The sequence below is a fragment of the Neoarius graeffei genome, chromosome 21 (genome assembly GCF_027579695.1).
Source record: "Neoarius graeffei isolate fNeoGra1 chromosome 21, fNeoGra1.pri, whole genome shotgun sequence".
In the NCBI taxonomy this organism is placed as follows: domain Eukaryota; kingdom Metazoa; phylum Chordata; class Actinopteri; order Siluriformes; family Ariidae; genus Neoarius; species Neoarius graeffei.
In genome coordinates, this window is record NC_083589.1 from 46,043,146 (window position 1) to 46,066,242 (window position 23,097).

General features: G+C 43.4%; 1 protein-coding gene across 5 annotated transcripts in view; it reads right to left on the reverse strand.

The window, feature by feature from the left end:
- The window catches only part of rap1b (RAP1B, member of RAS oncogene family), a 441,802-nt gene that overhangs the window by 21,029 nt on the left and 397,676 nt on the right, over positions 1-23,097 (reverse strand). For all 5 annotated transcript variants that reach the window (XM_060903253.1, XM_060903254.1, XM_060903251.1 and 2 more), the window contains exon 2: positions 15,534-15,613. In XM_060903253.1, coding sequence (XP_060759236.1) covers positions 15,534-15,593 — 60 coding nt within the window. In that variant the 5' untranslated portion in view covers positions 15,594-15,613. The remainder of the gene's footprint in view (positions 1-15,533; positions 15,614-23,097) is intronic.

Consider the following 23,097-nt stretch of genomic DNA (forward strand, 5'->3'; position numbering starts at 1 on the left):
CAGAGGTAAACCGGTATTCCCCCCCCCCTTGGAGCAGGGATACAAAAACTAATTGTTTTATAACTTTTATAATACATTCAGACAAAACAGCTGGAAAGGGAGCCAGCACAAACACACTTACAAATTGGCAAGGAGACTGTAATTGGATTAACACTAAGTGGATGCTGGTATGTATCAAGGGCAAGGGCAGTTGATAAAACAACAGAATAAGCACTTGGATTTGGGTAATGGCATTTCAAAACTATAACTTGTGCTCTGATGAGGAAAGATCCTCTGTTTTGACTCCCCCCCCCCCCCACGCAAGAGTGGGAAAAAAAAAAAAAGGGAGGAAAAACTCAATGTGCAAACCACAGCAATGAAACATCCATTAGCGTGTATTACCACTGTTGATCATGTTAACTGTATCACTCGCATCGCCCAAAACATTTTTACGCAATACCGCTTAATGGAGAATGTAGGTGGATAAAAAACTTTCTTGTTGGTAATTGACAGTGACATGTGACCCTACAGGCTTGAGCATGTCAATGTTTCCATAGAAACTTCAAGACGGAGTACAGACGATGCTTCCTCATTCCCTCAAATATGCATTTGCCCCAAAAAACCTCAGCAGTGCCTTATTAATGACTGCAGTGTGCTGTTAAGTAGCTTCCCCCACTCACACATTTGGAGCTCTACACAATAGAAAAGTAATTAAGATGCTGATTATTAGTGGGAGGCCAAAACACATGCACAGAGCGAGAGAGAGGTAAGAAAACGTAAAAGAAAAATCCCCCTGAGCGACTTGCATATTAATCTTTATAATTAACACGATCTTCAAAGCCATTTCAAGATTTACTTACTAATGAAATTCCAAGCTGACCGTTTTCACTTAACATTCTCCCGTTACCCACAATTCTGTTGGACACATCAGTGGGATTTCGTTCTCATTTCATCTCTACCTTGAGTGTGATGCAGCAGCGCTTTAGTCGTTTACTCCTCCATATCTGTACACTCTGCTCAAACGGAGCACTTCCTCTTGTCAAGCTAATCCTGCCATCAACACCATCATGCTCGTCATCTCTTACAGTGGGGCAAAAAAGTATTTAGTCAGCCACCAATTGTGCAAGTTCTCCCACTTAAAAAGATGAGAGAGGCCTGTAATTTTCATCATAGGTACACTTCAACTATGACAGACAGAATGGGGGGAAAGAATCCAGGAAATCACATTGTAGGATTTTTAATGAATTAATTGGTAAATTCCTCGGTAAAATAAGTATTTGGTCACCTACAAACAAGCAAGATTTCTGGCTCTCACAGACCTGTAACAACTTCTTTAAGAGGCTCCTCTGTCCTCCACTCGTTACCTGTATTAATGGCACCTGTTTGAACTCGTTATCAGTATAAAAGACACCTGTCCACAACCTCAAACAGTCACACTCCAAACTCCACTATGGCCAAGACCAAAGAGCTGTCAAAGGACACCAGGAACAAAATTGTAGACCTGCACCAGGCTGGGAAGACTGAATCTGCAATAGGTAAGCAGCTTGGTGTGAAGAAATCAACTGTGGGAGCAATTATTAGAAAATGGAAGACATACAAGACCACTGATAATCAACCTCAATCTGGGGCTCCACGCAAGATCTCACCCCGTGGGGTCAAAATGATCACAAGAACAGTGAGCAAAAATCCCAGAACCACACGGGGGGCCCTAGTGAATGATCTGCAGAGAGCTGGGACCAAAGTAACAAAGGCTACCATCAGTAACACACTATGCCACCAGGGACTCAAATCCTGCAGTGCCAGACGTGTCCCCCTGCTTAAGCCAGTACATGTCCAGGCCCGTCTGAAGTTTGCTAGAGAGCATTTGGATGATCCAGAAGAGGATTGGGAGAATGTCATATGGTCAGATGAAACCAAAATAGAACTTTTTGGTAAAAACTCAACTTGTCGTGTTTGGAGGAGAAAGAATGCTGAGTTGCATCCAAAGAACACCATACCTACTGTGAAGCATGGGGGTGGAAACATCATGCTTTGGGGCTGTTTTTCTGCAAAGGGACCAGGACGACTGATCCGTGTAAAGGAAAGAATGAATGGGGCCATATATCGTGAGATTTTGAGTGAAAACCTCTTTCCATCAGCAAGGGCATTGAAGATGAAACGTGGCTGGGTCTTACAGCATGACAATGATCCCAAACACACCGCCTGGGCAACGAAGGAGTGGCTTCGTAAGAAGCATTTCAAGGTCCTGGAGTGGCCTAGCCAGTCTCCAGATCTCAACCCCATAGAAAATCTTTGGAGGGAGTTGAAAGTCCGTGTTGCCCAGCGACAGCCCCAAAACATCACTGCTCTAGAGGAGATCTGCATGGAGGAATGGGCCAAAATACCAGCAACAATGTGTGAAAACCTTGTGAAGACTTACAGAAAACGTTTGACCTCTGTCATTGCCAACAAAGGGTATATAACAAAGTATTGAGATGAACTTTTGTTATTGACCAAATACTTATTTTCCACCATAATTTGCAAATAAATTCTTTAAAAATCAGACAGACAATGTGATTTTCTGGATTTTTTTTTCTCATTTTGTCTCTCATAGTTGAAGTGTACCTATGATGAAAATTACAGGCCTCTCATCTTTTTAAGTGGGAGAACTTGCACAATTGGTGACTGACTAAATACTTTTTTGCCCCACTGTAGATTGTTACCCTGCCATGCCAAGTCTCCATCGTAACTCAGCACTGGGTCATGCAGCAGCATTGCATTTTGGATCTTTGAGTCTAATATTTGCTGTCTCCATTACTTTTACTTTGGATTTCTCATGAACATGACCTCTCTCTTCACTTGTCAGTTATCGTGACTCAAGCTAATCATGGGCATCTATGAGCTCATGCACACAGAGATGGGCAGATAGCACTGTGGTACCCCACTCCTGACACTGCATGAGCAGAATTATGAAAAGATGTGGGCAGCTGATGTCGCATCTCAGAGGAAGCACGTGATGGCCTTAATCCTCCCTCATTGGAAGCTGTGGCATGATCAGGGAGACGGGTCTGGTGGGTAGGAACTTGGCATGAGTAAATTAGGGAGGAACAAACACACTATTCGTTTCGAGTCAGTTAACACGTCAGATGTTGACACGTATGACTAGCAGTCTTCAGCAGAGCTCTCCATTCAGCACGGTCTTGAGCTGCCTCCTCTATGATATTCCATAGCTTCAAGTCAGCACGGACAGCTTCTTTCCAGCTTTTTCGAGATCGGCCACGGTCGTTCGCTCCTTCAACTTCCAAGGTAGTACATCTGTTGAGCCAAGAATTACTGAGTTGGATGTGTCCACACCAACGGAGATGATTGCATCTGAGGACAGTATCAAGGCGATGGAGGTTCAGCATCCGCAGAAGAGAAGACGTGCTAATTCGTGTTCCTCTTTTGACATTGCACATCCAGAAAAGCATAGCTCTTTCATTACGCTCAAGCCGTTTTGAGTCATCTCTTCGGAGTGCCCAACATTCAGAACCGTATAACATGGTGCTACGCACACAACTGCTGTATAGTTGACCATGGGTATGAAGTGAGACAGCTTTGCAGGTTAACAATGACAGCAGCTCTCTAAACTTTCCCCAAGCAGAATGAGTCCTGATAATCGTTGCCAGTTCACAACCACCTCCTGGGCAGATACCATCACCAAGGTATACGAAGCTATCGACGACCTCTAGTTTGCTACCTGCCAACATTACCTCACTGCATGGTCTTGCATCAATCGGCCGAGCTCCTCTGAGACACTCAGTGCGTTTACATGCACATAGAGAAAGTCGAATTTCTGCCGTTGCTCAACTGAAATCGAAGCTCTAAATGGCATGTAAACACCTTAGCTCGGCTGAAATTGAACCGAACATGATTTCTCGCAATCGAGCTACACGACCTAGATTATGCGATTGTAGCCGAGCTACTTAGTGCATGTAAACCCTATCGAGCTACGTAGTCGAGCTACTTACTTCAGCACTGCCCCTTCCGGAAGTGACGAGACCAAAAGCGGGAAAAACAACAGTCTCGGTCGGCATGACAACGAATCATGACAACGGCATGAATCTTTTCTTTTTGTGGCATTGTTTGCACTGTTAAAATTTAGCTCACTTACTGTATCACCAAATACATCTGTACAGCTGTTGCATAGCTGTGAATTGTGTGCATAAACAAGTCATTGTATTTGTGTGTGTGTGTGTGTGTGTGTGTATATAATGTCCAACATCTGAAGAATGTCAATAAAAACAAAACAATTGAACTTTGTGTGTTTATTAAGACATAAGTTAAATTGTAAGCAAAAAAAAAAAATTTTTTTGTAAGCAAAAAATGGACTTTAGAAAAATATTATTGTGCAAAATAAGTTGCCTTACAAAACAGTGGTCTGCGCCGGACAGTTTGTAGCCATACAGTCTGTTAGAGCAAGCCTAACAGCTTGAGCACGGAACTGCCAGTGTTGCCAGATTGGGGGGTTTTAAGTGCATTTTGGCAGATTTGAACACGTTTTGGGCTGGAATACGTCAGCAGTATCTGGCAACACTATAGCTCTTCATGATGACAACCGGAAGTGTACCAACACGATGGGGCGTGTAGCGCCACGTGTGGCTCGGGTGCACAATGCACCTTGCACAATAGCCTGATTTCACTTGTGCATGTAGGATTGGATTTCTCTGGCACCCCTGTTGGGACCCTTTGCTCGATTACCGACAGCAGCTCGATTTGGATGTGCATGTAAACGTACTGACTGCTGTCCAACGTTTAGACAAATGCATAAATTATGCACGTACTGTATGAAAGGGGAAATCCTCTGGTTTTGTTCAGTGATATTATACTGTGGAAATGTGGGATCATTTTTGTTACTGTGCTGTACATTACCAGTCGAAATGTGCCTTATGAGAAACAGACGTTCAGTGCTTTATCCATCCATAATCTATACCGCTTATCCATCAAGGTCACTGGGAAAGTCTAAATGTAAACCCTAGACAAGTACCTGATCCACAGCACGCGTGCGAAAGACAGACAGAGAGAGAGGCAGGTTGATACTGAGTCGGCTACATGGAGGTGATGTGCTGACGCAGCAGGATCTAGGTGATCGCTGCATGAAAGGGGGTCGACAGAGAAAGACCATGCTCTGTGCATGTGTGTGACTGGTGCCTTACTGTATCCTCACTGTACTACACAATCTGCCTCACACACTCCCTAATCTATCACCACCTACTTAGCCAAGGTCAACAACTGTTAAGTAAACATACACCGACAAGCTGTCCAAGTGTGCCATATATGGCGCGAGAGAGACAGACAGACAGAGAGAGAGAGAGAGAGAGAGATTTTAAATCAGCATATAAAGGCAACAGACACCAGCAGACTGAGATTGGGTAAGAAAGCTGTGTGTTAGTGTGTGTGGGCGACATTTCTCTGCTCTCAGAAATCAGATTAAATCTCATCCATGTTCAAGAGGGAATCCTGTTCCTCTCCGTCCACACGGTATGTAAAGACAGATGGGTTTTGGAATTGAATTCAGGTGACACATTTAAAAAGCACGGTACCCTTTCTCACGGCTCAATGAATCGGAACCAGATTTAAAAACACATTAGAACCGTTTCTCCTCCCCCACTTCCCTCAACACACACACCCTTCAAGCCTAATGGTTCAAGTAGCACAATATTCTAATAAGCAGCCTAATCATCATGTTATGTGCATTTCTGATTTATGTTTATCTGTGAAATGAAAATGCTGAACATGAAGCAATACTTCTTGAGCATTGTGAATACATCCTGAAGAACTCTGCTGTATTTTTGCCACATTACCTACACACAGCGTACAGATCGCTGTCCAATCTCTCCCATCAATATGCAGTCCTCTCTCTCCCTCGCAGAATTAGAGGAAATCAGCATTTTAATCTACAAATGCTTGTGGCAATTAAGACAAATCAAGTAAATCTTTTGCAGTTTAGAGCCCTTACGCTCTGTGTTAACACCGATCTATGGCCCTGTCCACACGGCAACGGATTTGGGTGAATCTGATAAAATTGTTTATCGTTTCGGCCTGGCGTCCACACGGCACCGGCGTTTTGGGTGCCCCAAAACGAAATCTTTTGAGAACGGGTTCCAGAGTGGAAAGATCTGGCAACGGTGCCGTTGCGAAGTCGTCTGGAGGAGTAGAATGGATTTGTTTACGATGACGTCACAGCCACATGTGCTTCACGCCGGGTAGAAGTGTAACGAACTCGATGCGAGTTGTCAACAAATCCTATAACTTGGTTTATGAAACGCGCTTACAAAATATTTTCACTGTGAATATTTATTGTGTAATGGTGCAAAGTGAGAGAGAGAGAGAGAGAGAGAGAATAGCCCTTAGGGCAGAGTCAATCCCGCCAGCAAAAATAGTGGAAAAAAAAGGAGCGATCTCACCTCTTCAGATGTTGGTTTAAGTCCTACAATACATTCCTCAAAAAGGGTGTAGAAGAACAAATTAATCCATCAACGTGTAGCATTCAATTTATTCCGGACCATTAAAGACGCCGCCTTCCGCGTAGAATCATACGTCACCCTCGCTGCCATATTGGATGGGGCAAAGCGGAGAATAAAGATGCCTCATTCATGTGCTGCGTTTAACTGTACCAACAGGTTTGCCGTCCAAACGAGATCACATGGGATTACCTTTCACAGGTGAGACTGGAAAAATACTTTTCATTGTATTTGGTCATTATAACGTAATTTTACGAACAGATTTTTCTGACTGTGGCTAATATGAAGTCTTGAGCATAATAGTTTATGCGCATGCGTCCTTACTACTTCTATTATTCTGGTGTCTCCGATGGGACCGTCTTACAGCGCACCTAGAGGTGTGGCATGTGTATTGCATCGTTTTCAGCAAGCGTTGCGTTGCCATATGTACCTGATATTTTACTGATCCGTTGCCCATGTGGACGCGATATTTTTTTTTTTAAATCTCGTTGCCGTTGTCATGTGGATGTAGCCTAATTTACAGCTGTAGCCACTGAAACTGAGCCACAGAGCCATTTGAAGCAGAAAAGGCAAGTGTCCGCAAACATCCGACATGGCTTGGAAAAAAGGTTTCTTTGAACTGGATGATTGCCCCCTCACCCCTCAAGCTTCTCTACATTCTTTCCTGTGCCACTTTTCTTTGATTGCCTGTGTGTGTGTGTGTGTGTGTGTGTGTGTGTGTGTGTGTGTGTGTGTGTGTGAGAGAGAGAGAGAGAGAGAGAGAGAGAGAGAGAGAGAGAGAGAGAGAGAGAGAGAGAGAGCTAAGCACTGTGGAGTAGGACATGACATTGATCTCATTCTCAGAGTGTCACACAGTCATAAATAAGAAATACTTCAGTTAACACTTCATCCACACACCCAGTGATTCCAGACAAGCGAACTAGGGAGCAGCTCATCACAACATGCACACGCACGCGCCCAGCAGAAACGTGGACCCGCACTGGCTAGTACGGTTATGGAGGGCGCGTCCTAGACATCCACACTGTACAAACACACCCACTGCAAAAAATTTTAAACTGAATTTGAGGAGAAAATTACGTACTACTGGTGAAATTCTCTCGCTGCATGGACAGATATTTTTACTTGATAAGATAGAATAAATTGGCTGCAAATCAAGAACTAAAGTTGAATAATCTCAGAACTGGTGTCCTGTAGTCTTCTAATAGGAAATGTTATACCCTGTCCACACTAGGGATTTTGTACCGATACGAAACTACTTTCGTACCGCAACACCTGTCCACACTAGCAACTATACCGGTACTGTAGCGGTATAACTGTATCGGTACGAAACCCACAAATGTATGGGTTTCGTACCGGTACAGTATCGGTACTGTAGCGCTTCGCTGTAGTGTGGACAGATGAAGCGGCTCTGTATCGATACAAATATAATGCGCATGCGAAAACGAAACGACCGTGGAGCTACTCTAGTGCAATATCACGTCCTGATGTGCAATATTACAATATCACCTTGTCACTTTAACTACAATGCCACTCTAATCATAGTCATTTTAATTTTATCCACGAGTCATTTTATTTGTCATTTTATCTGCTGCCTTTATTTATTTATTTTTTCTTTTACTTTGTTACTGGCAACAGGCCTGCCATTGTATATCGTACATAATACGCTTTTTTTCCCCCTTTCCCACCCATTTTTGTGATTTTTATTCTTTTTGTGATTTTATTTTCTTGCTCTTTTAATGTACTGCTCTTCGCCCTTCTAATTGCCCTTCGGGAATAAATAAAGTTTTGTCTAAGTCTCTAAGTCTAAGTCTACATGGAGCAAAGAAAGGGGGGGGAGAAAGGGAGGGGGGAGGAGGGAGGGAGGGAGGGGGAAAGAGGGAGGAAGAAAGGAGGAAGAGGGGAAAAGGGAGAGAAAGGGAGGGGAAGAGAAGGAAAGAGGGAGAAAGGGAGGGGGGAGAAAGGAAGATTCGTTTTCTTTGTTTCTTTCTCAACTGCCTCGCGCGTTTTATACGATTCGACTGAATAAATGACCACCAGAAATACAGACTGTACATTGACAAAAAGCACACACACGTTGTTTCATCCGCCATATTCTCGGAAGGAAGTTACTCGGTAACCACGGAAACATTTCGCGCACGCGCATTTCAACTACCGTGAAAGAAAACCGCAAACATTTCTCGCTAGTGTGGACAGATGCACTAAACTGTACCGGTATACTTTGTATCGATACAGTTATACCACTTTCGTACCGGTATAAGTGTGAACACAGTGTTAGAGATTGTTTCAACTATAGAGATCTTGCAGTCACGTGACCGGAAAGTTAACAGCCGCCATCTTGTCGGCAAACAACACCGCTGAATACTGCTGCACTTGTGTACAGAATGGATCAATTTCAACCGACGGACTACACGGCTCATTTTTCTAATGAACAGATAACTAGCTATATGGCTAAAATAAATGATCTACAGATTAGTGACCCTTATGGCTTACCGGATGGAGTTTTCACGACCGTGTCAGTGGATGTTGAACTGCTAGAGGTGGAATACCCAGACGTGTATAATTACCTCATCAACTTTCCCTCGCTGTTCAGTGGTGAAGCACTGCGTGCTTATAAATCTCTGGACAGTTATCTTTACAGAAATTCAGGATTTGTCAGCCGCGGCATCTTGTAAACAAGAAAATAATCCTCATTGGACGGGTAAGTCACTTAAGTATTGAGTACTAATACTAGATATATCAGTAGTAGCTATCTAGTAGCACTGACCAGCCGATTATAGAACAAGGTAATTCCAGCTGTAATTCCAAATCGTCCGTCTTGTTTACCATGGATCTGGCGTTGGAGAGTTAGAGGCTTAGCAGTGGAGATTTGAGTGGCTGTTTTCTGAGCTTAGTCAACAGGCCGGCTCTGCCTGCAGCCTCGCTTTTGCTTCCGCTCCCGGCGCCGCCTCCTTCGCTTTGCTTCCGCAATACTGATAAATCATAATTCTTAGAATTATAGATGTGCTCGTCTATGTCATAGATATTGGTAATGATACACTTGACACTTCACAGCCAAAACGTGGAAAGGGAAAATGAAAGGGTGACTGACAAATGTTTAAAGGCCACTGTTTATCACTGATTTCTCATAACAGTTAGGGTAACTGTCAGGGTCCCGTGGCAGCCTATGAAACTTTCTTCCCAATTTCTGACCTCTCCTGTTGTGGCATTTATATGCCATACAACTCTCCGGTATTGTGGCACGGTAATATTTGAAGATTTCGGCGAAAAATAATGAAAGTCAGTGTCGGTAAGACAGCGGAAATATGGCGTTTTACCAACAAGATGGCGTCTGTCTACAATCTGGAGCGGATGTGACGTCACATGCAAGTGCTCCATTGAAGATATTTTCACTTGCTAAGACATCGTTTTTTGCAGTGCAGTGCCTGACCAGCTACCTCCTAAGTGAGGCTTCACATGCTGCTGTTACACAACCAGCACAAAGAGTGTTAAGCCTCCCCCCCCCAACACAAAATGCACTATTACAGGACATGAGGTTAACCTGACGACGCAATGATCCGATTTTATACACGGCCTTCAGCCACTCAGCATGAAGCAGAAAAGGGATTAATGCGAGTGCATTTACTTGTGGAAGGCTTTTCATGCAGAGCTGCACAGCACTCCACACAGAGCTAATGGACAATAAAAGTCTGTGTGCTGTGCACAGAGAGAGCTCTGCCATCGCTGGGGAGACGGATGGTCATTAATACGCCCTGCACAGACGCGCACAGACACACACGTGCTTCTGGGTGGAGGTGACTGGGTTGAGTCATTTTGGCAGTTTTCCAGGAATCTTCTATTTAAAAATCAGCTTGTCAGAAATAAATCGAGTAAAGTGTGAGAAGATAAAAGTCCCTGTGAAACAGCTTTGGAGCCCTAGTTGGATTCCGTATGTTGACGTATATCCTTTTAAAACAGGAAGTCAAAGTGACTGGTGCAGCGCTTGACTGACTTACACACTAGCCAATTGCTAGAGGTACGCTACAGCACCGCTGAATCGAAACGAACTCGATGGCAGTTCAGTGAACGAGCTAGAATATTAAACTCCCTCCTGCTGTGAATGGTGCCACTTATGCCGCTTTTCCACTACCAACGCGGCTGAGTTGGGCTGAGCCGTGCTGTGCTGAGTCGGGCTGAGCGGGGCTGTTGGAGTTGCATTTCGACTACAACCGCGCTGAACCGTGCTGGCTGGAAGTGGGTGACACATTGGGTGGAGTTAGCGAAAGTGGGTGGACGTCATGTGATGTCGTTAGGCGGCGCAAACAGTGACATCAGTGACCTTTTAAGCGGTAGTCTCACGACCCGGATAGCAAACAATAAACATGGAGGACATGGAGTCGTTAGTGTTGCTGGTCTTGGTGCTGTGGCTTGTTGTCACCGACAACGCCAACAGATACTGGCAAGAGCGTATAGATGAGGCGAGGCGCACAAGACTTCAGAAATTCTCGTAATTCGTAATTCTTCCGGGTTTACGGTGTTTACAGATCCCAGCGTGCTCGCGGGGTGTATGAGGACACTCCTCCTCACCAATCAGTGCACAGGGGAGTGTCTCCTCACGCCCCTAACCCCACTCGGCTCGGTTTGGCTCGCTTCAGCCCCACTCCAAAACCGTGCGAGTTTTGGGTGCTAAGCAGGGCTGAAGCGAGCCGAGTCGTGCTGTTCTGAGGTAGTCGAAACGCGAGCTGTGTCGGGCTGAAGTGAGCTGAAGCGAGCTGAAAAAGGGTAGTGGAAAAGGGCCATAAGAAACCATAAACATGGCTCAGGACTGCAATGGCTACAGTATGAACAGTTTTGCACTCAAATCTCCATCACCTAACAGGTGACAACGGAGTATAATGAATTCGGGAACAACTCCGATGCTCATTCATAAGCTCTAATTCCTGGCGACACAATTGCACTTCTTGACGATATAGTACACGGTTTTAGCGGGGAATTATTTACGATCGAAATACCCGTCACATGACCCAGATGAAGACGGATGGAAAAGGGAATAACGTGAAGGAAGACGCACAGCCAAAAACGCACGTTTTCCTGCAAGCGGGGAACGATAAAACGAGAATCACAAGCTATTTTTTCCTATATATACTGCCCATAACAGAGTATAAAACGTACAAAAAAGCCTCACCACCAGTTTTGATTTCTGAGACGCTTTAAAAGATGGCAAATCCAACTCCGCTAGAACACAATGCTCATCGGGATATTTTTATTCAGCTATAACTGACTGTAATTGATGCCAAATTGCTCCCTCTTCTTTGAAAAGCAGAGGCCTTGCCATTTCATCCTTGCATTTTAGATGAAAAGCTCTTAAGAGGCGTTTTATTATTGTACGCTCTCCCGTTTAAAATTCCCCCTTTTTAGTTGTGCTTCTTTGAAATGCCACTGATAAGACCCTGGTTTTGGCATTTCAGTGAAGATGGAGTACTATCTCTGCTGAGCTGTTACTATAACTCGTGAAGAAGTCCACAATAAGGCATTTGCAGAGTCATTCTGCTGCATGTCGGATTCAGCGTGGTGAGCCGAGACAGCAGCCAGCTCTGTCCTCATAGCCCACTCATGTCCCGGCTGAGGACCCGCGCCCTGCAGGGACACGCCGAATCTTGTGTGACCTTCAAAGTACTCGGCATTCAACACTTAACATGCTTCTTTCATGATTTCGTGTGTGAAAGATAGAATTGCACGATAATTGCACTGATTTAATGTGTCCTAATCTAGTCAGTAAGTGACCAGCTGAATGTTCGGTGGAAGCTGACGCATAGCAAGCAACAGACAAATTGGAAAATACATTCACTGGTAAAATACAATAGTGGCCATGACTTATTAGATACAGAAACAAGATACATCTGAAGTAAGCCTCATTTATTTATTTATTTTTCGTAGTCCGGTTTCCATCAAATCGTGTGCTCTAATTGGCTCGCGAGCAGTCCAGAATCCTATGATCCGGACCCCGGTTACGGACCTTTGGCGACTCGCTTGTTCACAACAACAAACAGAAGCAATTTGTCAACGTTTATTTTTGCATTTCTCAGTATAATAGATAGTTTTCACATGACGTCACAGAGTCGGGGATTCCCTAGTGGCGGCCATCTTGCGGGTCAAGCTTACCGTACAGGTGACTGAGCACACATTGTAATGCGCGAGTACAAAGTCTTCAAAAGAACCCAAGCAGGCTATTTAAAGCTAGCAACGGTGCACACCTGTTGTATTCACGGCTTTCGTAATAGGTCAGATGATGACGTCAAGTGGAGCTTTTATGGAATTCTCACTGTACGGGAGCACGAAGGCGAGCAAACAAACTCAGCATACAAAGGAGAAATCTATGGCTTGCGAGAATCAACCGCAAGGATTATCAGCCTTCCAAACACAGCAAAGTCTGCTCCGATCATTTTATAAGTGGTAAGTTGTTTAAATAAACAATCAATTGTGTTTTAAGTTTGTTTTTGGAAACCAAAACATCGTGTGAACAATCTCTGGAGAATGCCTAACTGGAACCGCTGAGTGTACGTTTACATTGTAATGTACACTTGATATCGCTCGTTTGTCACGTTTCTATTTGAAACTTGTCACTTCACTCACGCAAGGGTCATTTTTGAAAAACATTTTAGGTCTATTCTGTATGATTTGATTTGTGTTTGGGATGCAAACAGTGCGCCTTTTGGCGGATGCCGCCTGAATTGTGCAGATCCGAATTTTTTGGGGGGGGCGTTGGAGTGTCTGATTATAATTTCAAAGTAAATTCTGTATTAAAATTACTAAATAAGCAAATCCGTTACAGTCCATGAAAAAGGAAGTATAAGGATGAGAAAAAAAAAAAAAAACAGTTTAAATCGCAAAGCTGCGCACATTTGCGCAACCCGAGCGGTGTGCAGGACTGCGCAAATGTGCGCAGCTTTGCGATTTAAACTGTTTTTTTTCCCCTCATCCTTATACTTCCTGTTTCATGGACTGTAACGGATTTGCTTATTTAGTAATTTTAATACAGAATTTACTTTGAAATTATAATCAGACACTCCAACGCCCCCCCCCCAAAAAAAAAAAAAATTGGATCTGCGCGATTCAGGCGGCATCCGCCAAAAGGAGCACTGTGAATATATAAAGTTGTATATATCAGACAGCCTTTAAAGTTTGATGAAGTCAGTTTCAGGCTTTGGAGCAGACTTTGGCAGTTTCAGGCTTTGGCAGCCCTGCATAGTCACTTGAAAATGCATCTTTGTCCACTTCGTAGGGGTCAATTCCCCCAATCAAGGCCAGTTTGGCTGCATACCGTTGTCGTGAGATGTCGTGTAATGTATCTATATACTTCTGTTTGCTTGATTTTGCCAACATTGATCTTTATTTTAGAAAACTGACTATATAACTTCATAAATTCGACCGAGATAACGTAGCCGGTAGTGGCGATGGTCCGTTTTGTTTGCCCCGCAAGATGGCGGCTGGGGGGGCGTTCCCCGGAATGTCGTGACGTCAGTGAAAACTATCTATAGCATTAATTTTACAGCATGGATAGCGATAATGACAGTGTTCACAGCGAAAGCGAGTTTTACTACCCTGAGGAAGACGAAATAAAAAAACATTTCAGGAGAAAGCCGAGTAGCAGGTTTGTTCGAAATAGGGTTTCCCTTTCGGCCGCGCTCTGATTGGCTGGCGTATCCTACGATACGGACCCCGGTTACGGACCTCTGGCGACTCGCTCAAGCACAACAACAAACATAGTAGCATTTTTTTTGTCAACATTTTTTTAATAAGATTTATTTATAAGATTATCAAAAATCTTATAAATTTTTGCCAGCATTTCTCAGGAGAATAGCATTAATTTTACAGCATGGATAGCGATAACGACAGTGTTCACAGCGAAAGCGAGTTTTACTACCCTGAGGAAGAAGAAATAAAAGAAAACATTTCAGGAGAAAGCTAAAAACCTCTAATTGTTGCTAACGCCGAGCAAAAACATGGCTGAATCCTGAATGACTCAATTTTGTATAAATAGGGGACTACATAGGCGGCAAAATGTAGGTTTTTTCCTGCCATGGAAGTGCACTTGTATACTGAGGAGGAAGCCATTTGCATTACAGCCGTGAACGAGGATTCAAAATGGCGGCTCGGCTCGGTTTTCCCTTTCGGGTGCTCTCGTTTTCTGTTAGAATTTGGTAAAGAAAAAATAAATATAATTATTTACCAGCTGGGAGGTCCGTATCATGAAATACCGTGATCTCGGCCTTGAACACTGACCTTGGCCCAGAGGGCCTCGCTCAGTACTTTCAAGACCTTGGTCACAGTATTTCACGATACGGACCTCCCAGCTGGTAAATAACATGTATTAAAGGAGAACTAAAGTCATTTTTAAAACTTGCTTTATTTCTGAATTAACGCGTTATTCAATTACGTTTTCGGTTTTAGTAACCTTATATCGTGACTCTTACTGTCAACTAATTATACTTATCGGCCTGTTCGGTTTTTAGCCATGTTGAATGTAGTTCGTTTGGTCCACGGCAGGCGTCGCTTATCCACGCGATCTTCACGAGACTTGTGCGAGACTTCGAAACGTGAAGTGTCAGCGCCGCCATTTTGAAAACTGTTTTCCATATTGCACAAAACCGAGTTTAAATGACGATTACTGCCTACTTTTTTCCAAACTTTCCTGATTGCTATCAAAACAAACACAACTTCCGGCTTGATTACATCAGCATTCGAAAGAGGGCGCGCGCGTCTTTTGACACCGTTGGTAGATGTTGGTCACTGATTTCCGCTGTACGTTTTACTTCCGTCCTACGATGTCTCGCACAGGTCTCAACGAATCTCGTTTACGGCCATCGCTTTGACATATGGACTGATGTATTACAGAGCATATTTCAAACACTCATAACTTGCTATAGCAGCGACAAAATAGCTATCAACAATGCATTACGATATTTAATAAAATGAGAAATAGCATTTTGATGATAAAAAAAATTTGCCTTCAGTTCTCCTAGACGTATCGTCTGTAGTTTGTACAGGCTATACATGTCCAATTCCTGTAACCTGAAAAAGAGAAGGAAAACTTACCAGCGCAGACTTGCCGACACCTCCAGAACCGAGGACTACTAACTTGTATTCGCGCATCATGCAGTGTGTCCGTCAACCACCTAAAAAAAAAAAAAAATTAAATTAAATATAAAAATTACCATCTTCATCATTTAGTATCAGGATTATATCCAGACTCTAAATATTATTCTCATTAGTTAAAATGCACGTGTTCCACACCCTGTGTTCACCTGTTCCTTTTATACACCGTGTATCTGGATTGAAAACAAATTCACAAGCATTTATACTTAACCCGAGCCCTCTAAGCAAATGAAACTTCACCACGAACATGCTGAATCGCTTTTCATTTCCAGTTGTTAGATGCAAAAATTGTGTGCGATTTTGCATGTCGTTTTTAATTTTGTATAAAAAGTGCCAATGTCAGCAGTCATGGGCTGCGTGTTCTAATACAGCATGCGGAGAGCAGGATTTGTGGCTTGGAGCAAATGGGGTTTCCAATATGGCTTTTAAAAGCGACCATGGAAAAAAATCCCGACATAATCCTGATGCTCAAAACAACCAGGTGCAAATAGGATACGAGACCTGTTTGAGCTGGACGAAGACGTCTCTCTCAACACGGCAAACAAAACCCCCTTCACTATAACCGAGGCTGCGGAAAATGAATATTTTCATACTCTGATTATTCAAATGAACTCCTTTATAACAGATTAAATCATCTTAAATATGGCTTATAACTTAGAATGGGTGGAACAAATATATCATTTGGCATGGTTTTTTTTCTTCCTACAACGTACAACACATTTATCATCTTGTTACTCTGTACGAAACAGCATTAAACCCATCCCCCCCAGACGATTCGTTTTCTTTAAAACTATAAAAATACTACTGTTCTGGAAACAGCTTTCACATAGTGCAACGTCGTGCAACAGTAGCAGTGCTGCTGCTGCCGCCGCCACCAACACCAATTTCACAAGGGCATTACACTTTACCCAGGCCTACATGAGATCAAGTTTCTAATGCTGGTTAAGAAAAAGCTGCGTCGAATATCAACATCCACGTCAATAAACCTGCCGAGTCACAAGACACACAGCAACCGAAGGAATTTGACATTACAACCATCTTTTACATGAAACTGGAAATGGAGAACATCACAATGCTGGTTAGGGTGCATCAGTTGCCCCTTAAAAATGAAAAGTTCCTCCGATCATGATGCATTTTTGTTTTTATGTTCCTTTTGGTAAGAAAACACACTGGATGAAATATTTTGACAAAATTCAAAAGTTTAATGGTGGCACCAGGAGCTCAAAGTTATGGAAAAAGCTGCTATTTCATGACTTTGACAAAATTTCGATCACTTTTCATGAAACATTATGGCACCTTATAGAGTATACCAAATATCTTAGATACACATTTTTAGTACATACTCTAAATATATTATCAAGCACAGTTTGAGTTTTAGCTGTTCATTGAATCATTGTTCAACTACTTTTAAACCAGACCTGGGCATTTTCAGGCCCGCGGGCCGGATCCGGCCCTTTGGTTCATTCTGACCGGCCCGCGTAAGGTTAATTAGAAATTACAAAATAAACGTATTTTCTAATTTTACCTCATGTATGGACTGAATGTGCATTGCTTTTATTTTGAAGTTGTGTTCAACAAAAACGCAATGCGCGCGACATGAACATGACATGAAATCCCACGAAACCTAATCCCGCAATAACTACTTCCGTAATTTGTCCAGACCAACCACAAACTTGTACGTCATCCTTCAAACGGTCCAGCCAATCACATAGTGTGACGTCACCAGCAGGCGCCGGAGCCCGAGCCGATCTGTAGATCTGATACCTACACCGAATGGACTGATCATCTGTCAGCTGTGCTTTGCATCTCCACCTCAGACATTCAACCTGACTCTGATGCACTCGTTAAAGAGCAACAGAGACTAGATTTCTCTCAATGAACAAATAAAAAACACCAAATGAGGTGATTAGACTACAAATGTGGGCATCATTATTATAATATGATGTCTCTTGCTTGATATTTGGAGTAGAAAGACAATATTGTGGTGTCTTTATTGTAGTGCTGTCAAAAACGTCGTGTTATTAACGTGTTAACTTGACTCAATTTTAATGGCGATAATTTTTTTATTGCGAGATTAACGCTCTGACATGATGTAGGTTTTTCATAAGCTTTTGAAACTGCCAGGAACTTGGAACAGAGACTTTGCTTAGAAAACCGATAGCAGCTAGACTGCAATGCCACGCCCCGTACAGCCAGAGTCCTCTGCCCCCCCCAAAGAACCAGCGCGGGCAGGGCGCGCTAGTAGAGATGGGATTTATGGCTCTTTGATGGGATCCGCATCTTTGTGATCCGTTCTTTGAAAAGAGCCGTTCAAAAGACTGGCTCATTTGGCTCTTTTTAAATATTTATTCAGTTTTAAGAAGACAGCGTCTAAAGAAGCCAGATCCCTCTGAACTGTAAACTCAATGCTATCCCAGAAATCCTTCCTGTAATATGCAAATTTGGCCGCCTCTGATTGGACAGCGCGACGAATCAACAGGCAGAAAGTGTAAAAGTACAAAATGTGTTAAGTGAGCTGAAACAGTAAAGATCAGATTCAATGCAATATTTATCAACGAACAACTTAAAGTTAATATAATAGTGTACTTTATATTATAATCAAGCATGTCAAGCCTACCGTCACTGTGTAACCTATCTCTCTGAATAGAGTTGTAGACTAACTCAAGCAGTAGATCACTTCACTCATGGTTCTCTTGCTAGCCCCGCGCCGGTGCTCGGCTTAGGTTTCACTTTGCAGTGGCTGTGTCAAGACGTGTTATGCTTTGCAATTTAAAAAAAAAAAAAAAAACTGTTATAAAGCAAGCCCATTCACTTTTTTATGCTGATAAGAGAATTACAATGTTTTATGTGACAAAAATGTGCGATTAAATTGCGATTAATCGCGAGTTAACTATGACAGTCGCAACATTAATCGCGATTAAATATTTTAATCGCTTGACAGCACTACTTTATTGTGTTTTGGGGTGAATGTGACTGGAAAAAAAAAAAGGTACAAACGTTCACATTTTGTTGACCATTGTTTTGGGAAATTTGATTGAATAAAGGACATTTTTTTGTAAGGCAACCTCGTTTTTTCCATACTCTTACCAGTCTTAGCAGCTTGTAAAAACAATGATATTTATTGCTTTATATAAAGAAACACAATATTATGCAGAATTTAGTTCAGCCTTATGGTCCGGCCCGCCACAAAATTTTCTGTTTCTCATGTGGCCCTATGGAAAAAAATAATTGCCCACCCCTGTTTTAAACAATACAAATGTATTATGAAATCACATTAATGCTTCTCAATTCCTTGCAAAGGTTCTTAACATGATCTCTGGCTCACAAGAAATCAATAAATGGAGTCCAACATTGTGATTCAAACCTTACCCGAAAGCATAAAATAAGCGTTTTTTGGCAAAAAATGAACCTCATGGTGCCACCATTAGACTTTTGAATATGGTCAAAAAATTTTTACAGGATGTCTTTATTGGTGAAAAGGAACACCCAAACAAAAACGCATCAGATTTTATGAAAGTGAGGGCAACTGATGCGCCCTAATGCTGGTGGTCAAGTGTCACGAGCCGATTTGAATATTAGGAACGCAAACGGATTTCAGTCTGCGTTTCCAGAAACGCATTTTAATAAAAGTGAAATTGAGTGTGGACAAAAATCATATGAGGTTACAGTCACAAATTGAATTGGCCTAATGGTTAGAGAAACAGCTTTGGGACCAAAAGGTTGCTGGTTCGATTCCCCAGACTAGCAGGATTGACTTAAGTGCCCTTGAGCAAGGCACCTAACCCCCAACCGCTCCGGCAAGAGTGGTGGCGTACCTTGTGTCTGATTAGCCAAAGAAAAACTGATGTGATCATCAGTTCGGGCATTGAACCTGACCAACTGAACTGAAATCCATCACACAATTTGTTAAGCCAGTTTAAGTTTCTACTACAGAAGGCTACCATTAAAGCTGCGGTTAGAAGCATCAGGTTCGACCGGTGATAGAGTGTTTGAAGCACGAAAGGCATATAACCGGTCTGCTATCAGACAGATAGATGTGAGGGCTGCTTCTTGTTGGAAGTGTTAACCTATCTGCTTGTGACTAGAGCTGGTGTGAAGTTTCCACTAACGCTGGGCGAGCTCTTGACTTTCACTACAAGCATGCAGACTCATGACATGCTAAACGCTCTGCACTCGCTTTGCTCTACAGGTCACAGATCTTGCAGAAATTCATGAGTGCTTCTGATCAGATCGGAAGGCAGCACCTTAACTAACCGAGCTTATACGCGCCACGTGAGAAGCACAAAAACTTCAGTAAAGGGTGTGGTAGAACCCAACATAGCTTAGCACGTGCACACACGACCACATGCAGACTATCTGGCGCGCAGCTGTGCTCCTGTCTTAATTCCTTTATCTTATTCTCCATTTAGCACCAGCTGTGGTTACGCTCAGGATGCACTGGAGTCATGAATAAATGCAACAAGTACAACTTCAGTCCCTGTCACTTGTCTGATCCACTCCAGAGCTGATTGTGCACGAGCGTAAGAGGAGAATCAGAAGAGAGGAGACCTGCATCAGATATGAGTGGCCTTTAGTGGGCATCGGTGCCGTGTCTGGTGCCAGGCTGCCTGACACAGAACACTCAGAGAGGGGCGATTAAAGGGATGCGCACAGCACTCAAATGGCCTCTCTGCTACTACATTAAATTTGAGCAAACCTCCTCCGTCTGATTCCAGCCCCTTTAAGCCGAGCTGAAGTAGCTCCCAACCAAAGAACAAATCTTCGGCTGTCATCTAATGCTCTGCTTTCCATTTACATTGGCATGAGGAAGGGAGCGATGGAGATGGGAGTGGGAGAAAAATGGGTTGGTTCAGGGGAAACGAGTTAAAGAGAATAAAAAGAGTGCAAGAATAAAACCTCTGTTGTGACATGCTGGAAAACAAAATGTCCCTATAACAAGACAGAGGCTGGAACCGTGAGGCAGAAATCGTCCATGTTGTATTCGTGACGTGTCCTTCATGAACGATTCGTTCATTTTAAACGAATCTTTTGTAGGACTCGGGGCCTCTGCATGCTCTTGCGACAAGGCTTTCGCAGATAGCTTTTCGCAGACAGTTGTAATTTATCGTTGAGCGGGGAGTAATAGGCGTGCGCGATGTTATTCACCGCCACAACGCAAGGGGGCACGAAATCGCTAGGAGTAGTTGGTGGGTGTGGTTAGTGGAGTGTTTATCCTCCGGTTACTTATAATGACTAGAACTGGAGTCGTATAGATGTACGTACTTCCTCACTTCCTCGATCAACCGCTCTTCGTGCTGCTCCATCTTCGCTCGTGTTTTTAAAAATGGCGGTCGTGAAAACAAACCAAACCGGGAAAGTAGGGAAGCGGAAGTGCGTGTACAGCGGATGTAGAGTGGACCAATCAGAGCCCTCTTGTCTGCGACGCTGTCTGCGAGGCTTCTGCGGTGGTCACAATTTTTGGGAGGTGCACGCAAAGCGTCTGCGAAGGGGGGGGCTACGCAGACGCCATCTGCGAGGACTGCGTTGTCAGCATAAATTGGCCTTCAGGAGTAACGAGTCATCGCAGTGAGCGATTCGTTCACTTTTCCCTGGGTCACACATGCAGGTTCAACTTCGTTCATGAATGGGCCTTTCAATGAACGAGTCTCTCGTTCATTTGTCACACGACCGCCATGTATTCTCCGTACGGAGGCGTTCACGAGTAACTCCAGGTCTTTCAGTTCTGAGTCTCTTGTTCTTTATTCACACAGTTACAGCAGTCATACGACTGGAGACGAGAGGCGAGCTTGCTAACAGGACATTTCTATAGCTAGCTAGCTGAATGGATGTTTAATTTGCCTTTCCATTGGAACGAGGTCATACATTACAGGTCTTCAGTGACCAGGTAGGCGAACGTGAATAACAATAATACAATGAATAGAATGATATTTTTCATCGCTAGGCACAGCGCTCTCGTACCGGCAGTTGAACTTGAAGTAATAAAGTCATCTGAACTGAATAACTCCATAGGCTCTGGTCCAAAAGATTGTTCAAGAGCTTAACAAGAGTGAACTTGTGTATTATACTTTGCCAAGTGACACAAACCATGTTGGTCGTGTGTTTGAGAACCGTTTGGAGTAGCGACAGCATCATACTAGATCCAATGAACAAAATGAAAGAATGATTCGGGAAAAAAAAAAATCGTTCATTTTGATCATGAACAAGATTCAAAGATTCGAGTCAGTAAAAATATCCAAACTTCATCACTACGTGTTTTATATATACACACACAAACATACATTTAAAAAAAAAAAAAAAAAGGGACAAATCAAGGTAGATGTTTAAAATGAGGGCAGCACGGTGGTGTAGTAGTTAGCGCTGTCACCTTACAGCAAGGTGGTTCCGGGTTCGAACCCAGCGGCCGACGAGAGCCTTTCTGTGTGGAGTTTGCATGTTCTCTCCGTGTCTGTGTGGGTTTCCTCCGGGTGCTCCGGTTTCCCCACAGTCCCAAAAACATGCAGGTTAGGTTAACTGGCGACTCTAAATTGACCGTAGGTGTGAACGAGAGTGGGAATGGTTGTGTTTCTGCTTCAACCCTGCGATGATTTGCTGACTTGTCCAGGGTGTATCCCGCCTCTCGCCCATAGTCAGCTGGGATCAGCTCCAGCTTGCCCGCGACCCTGCACAGGACAAGCGGCTACAGATGATGGATGGATGGATGTTTGATTGAAAGGACAATGTTTTAAGAGCCTTGTTGTTGATAATTACTTAAAAAGCTCTATAATGTGAAAACTGAGGCCGATTTTACACTTGGCATTGCGTCCCCTCATTTACATATATAAATGTAAGATATGGAAATAGCCACAAGCGCGCCAGTAGTGTGTTTTGTTTTGGGGTTTTTTTGGTCACGCCACAAAAAAGTGTAAAAAGTAACACTTCAGAAAAAGTGCAGGGTGACATCAAGTGCTTTTCTCCTGACCAATCAGATCACAGGTTGGGATCATGGTGGACAAAGTTGCTGGTGAAACAATCTGGGGTGGGGTTCCCAAAAGCCGCTCAACACTAATACCCCTTTTCCACCAAATCAGTTCCAGGGCTGGTTCGGGGCCAGTGCTGGTGCTGGTTCACAACTCGTTCAACTTGCGAGCCAGCTGAGAACCAGTTTGCTTTTCCATAGCTCGCGGTGCTAAGGGGAGCCACGTCATTACGTCGTTGTATACGTCAGTTACGTCGCTACGTTTGCATAAACCTTGGCGCGAATATCGAAGCAAAAACAACACGGAAGAAGCAGCAGCAGCAACAACAGCAATAATAATAATAATGGATGACTTCGCATTTGTACAGCTGCTGCTTCTCGTCGCATAAAAATGGCGACCTTTCGCGGTCTTGTTATTGTTCTTAACAACTCCGCCCCCCCGCTGACGTAAGCGGTTCTTTCCTCTGGCCCAGCAGAGAGTTGGTGCTAGCCTGGAACCGGTTTTTCTGGCCCCAGAGCCAGTTCTTTGTCAGTGGAAACAGAAAACCC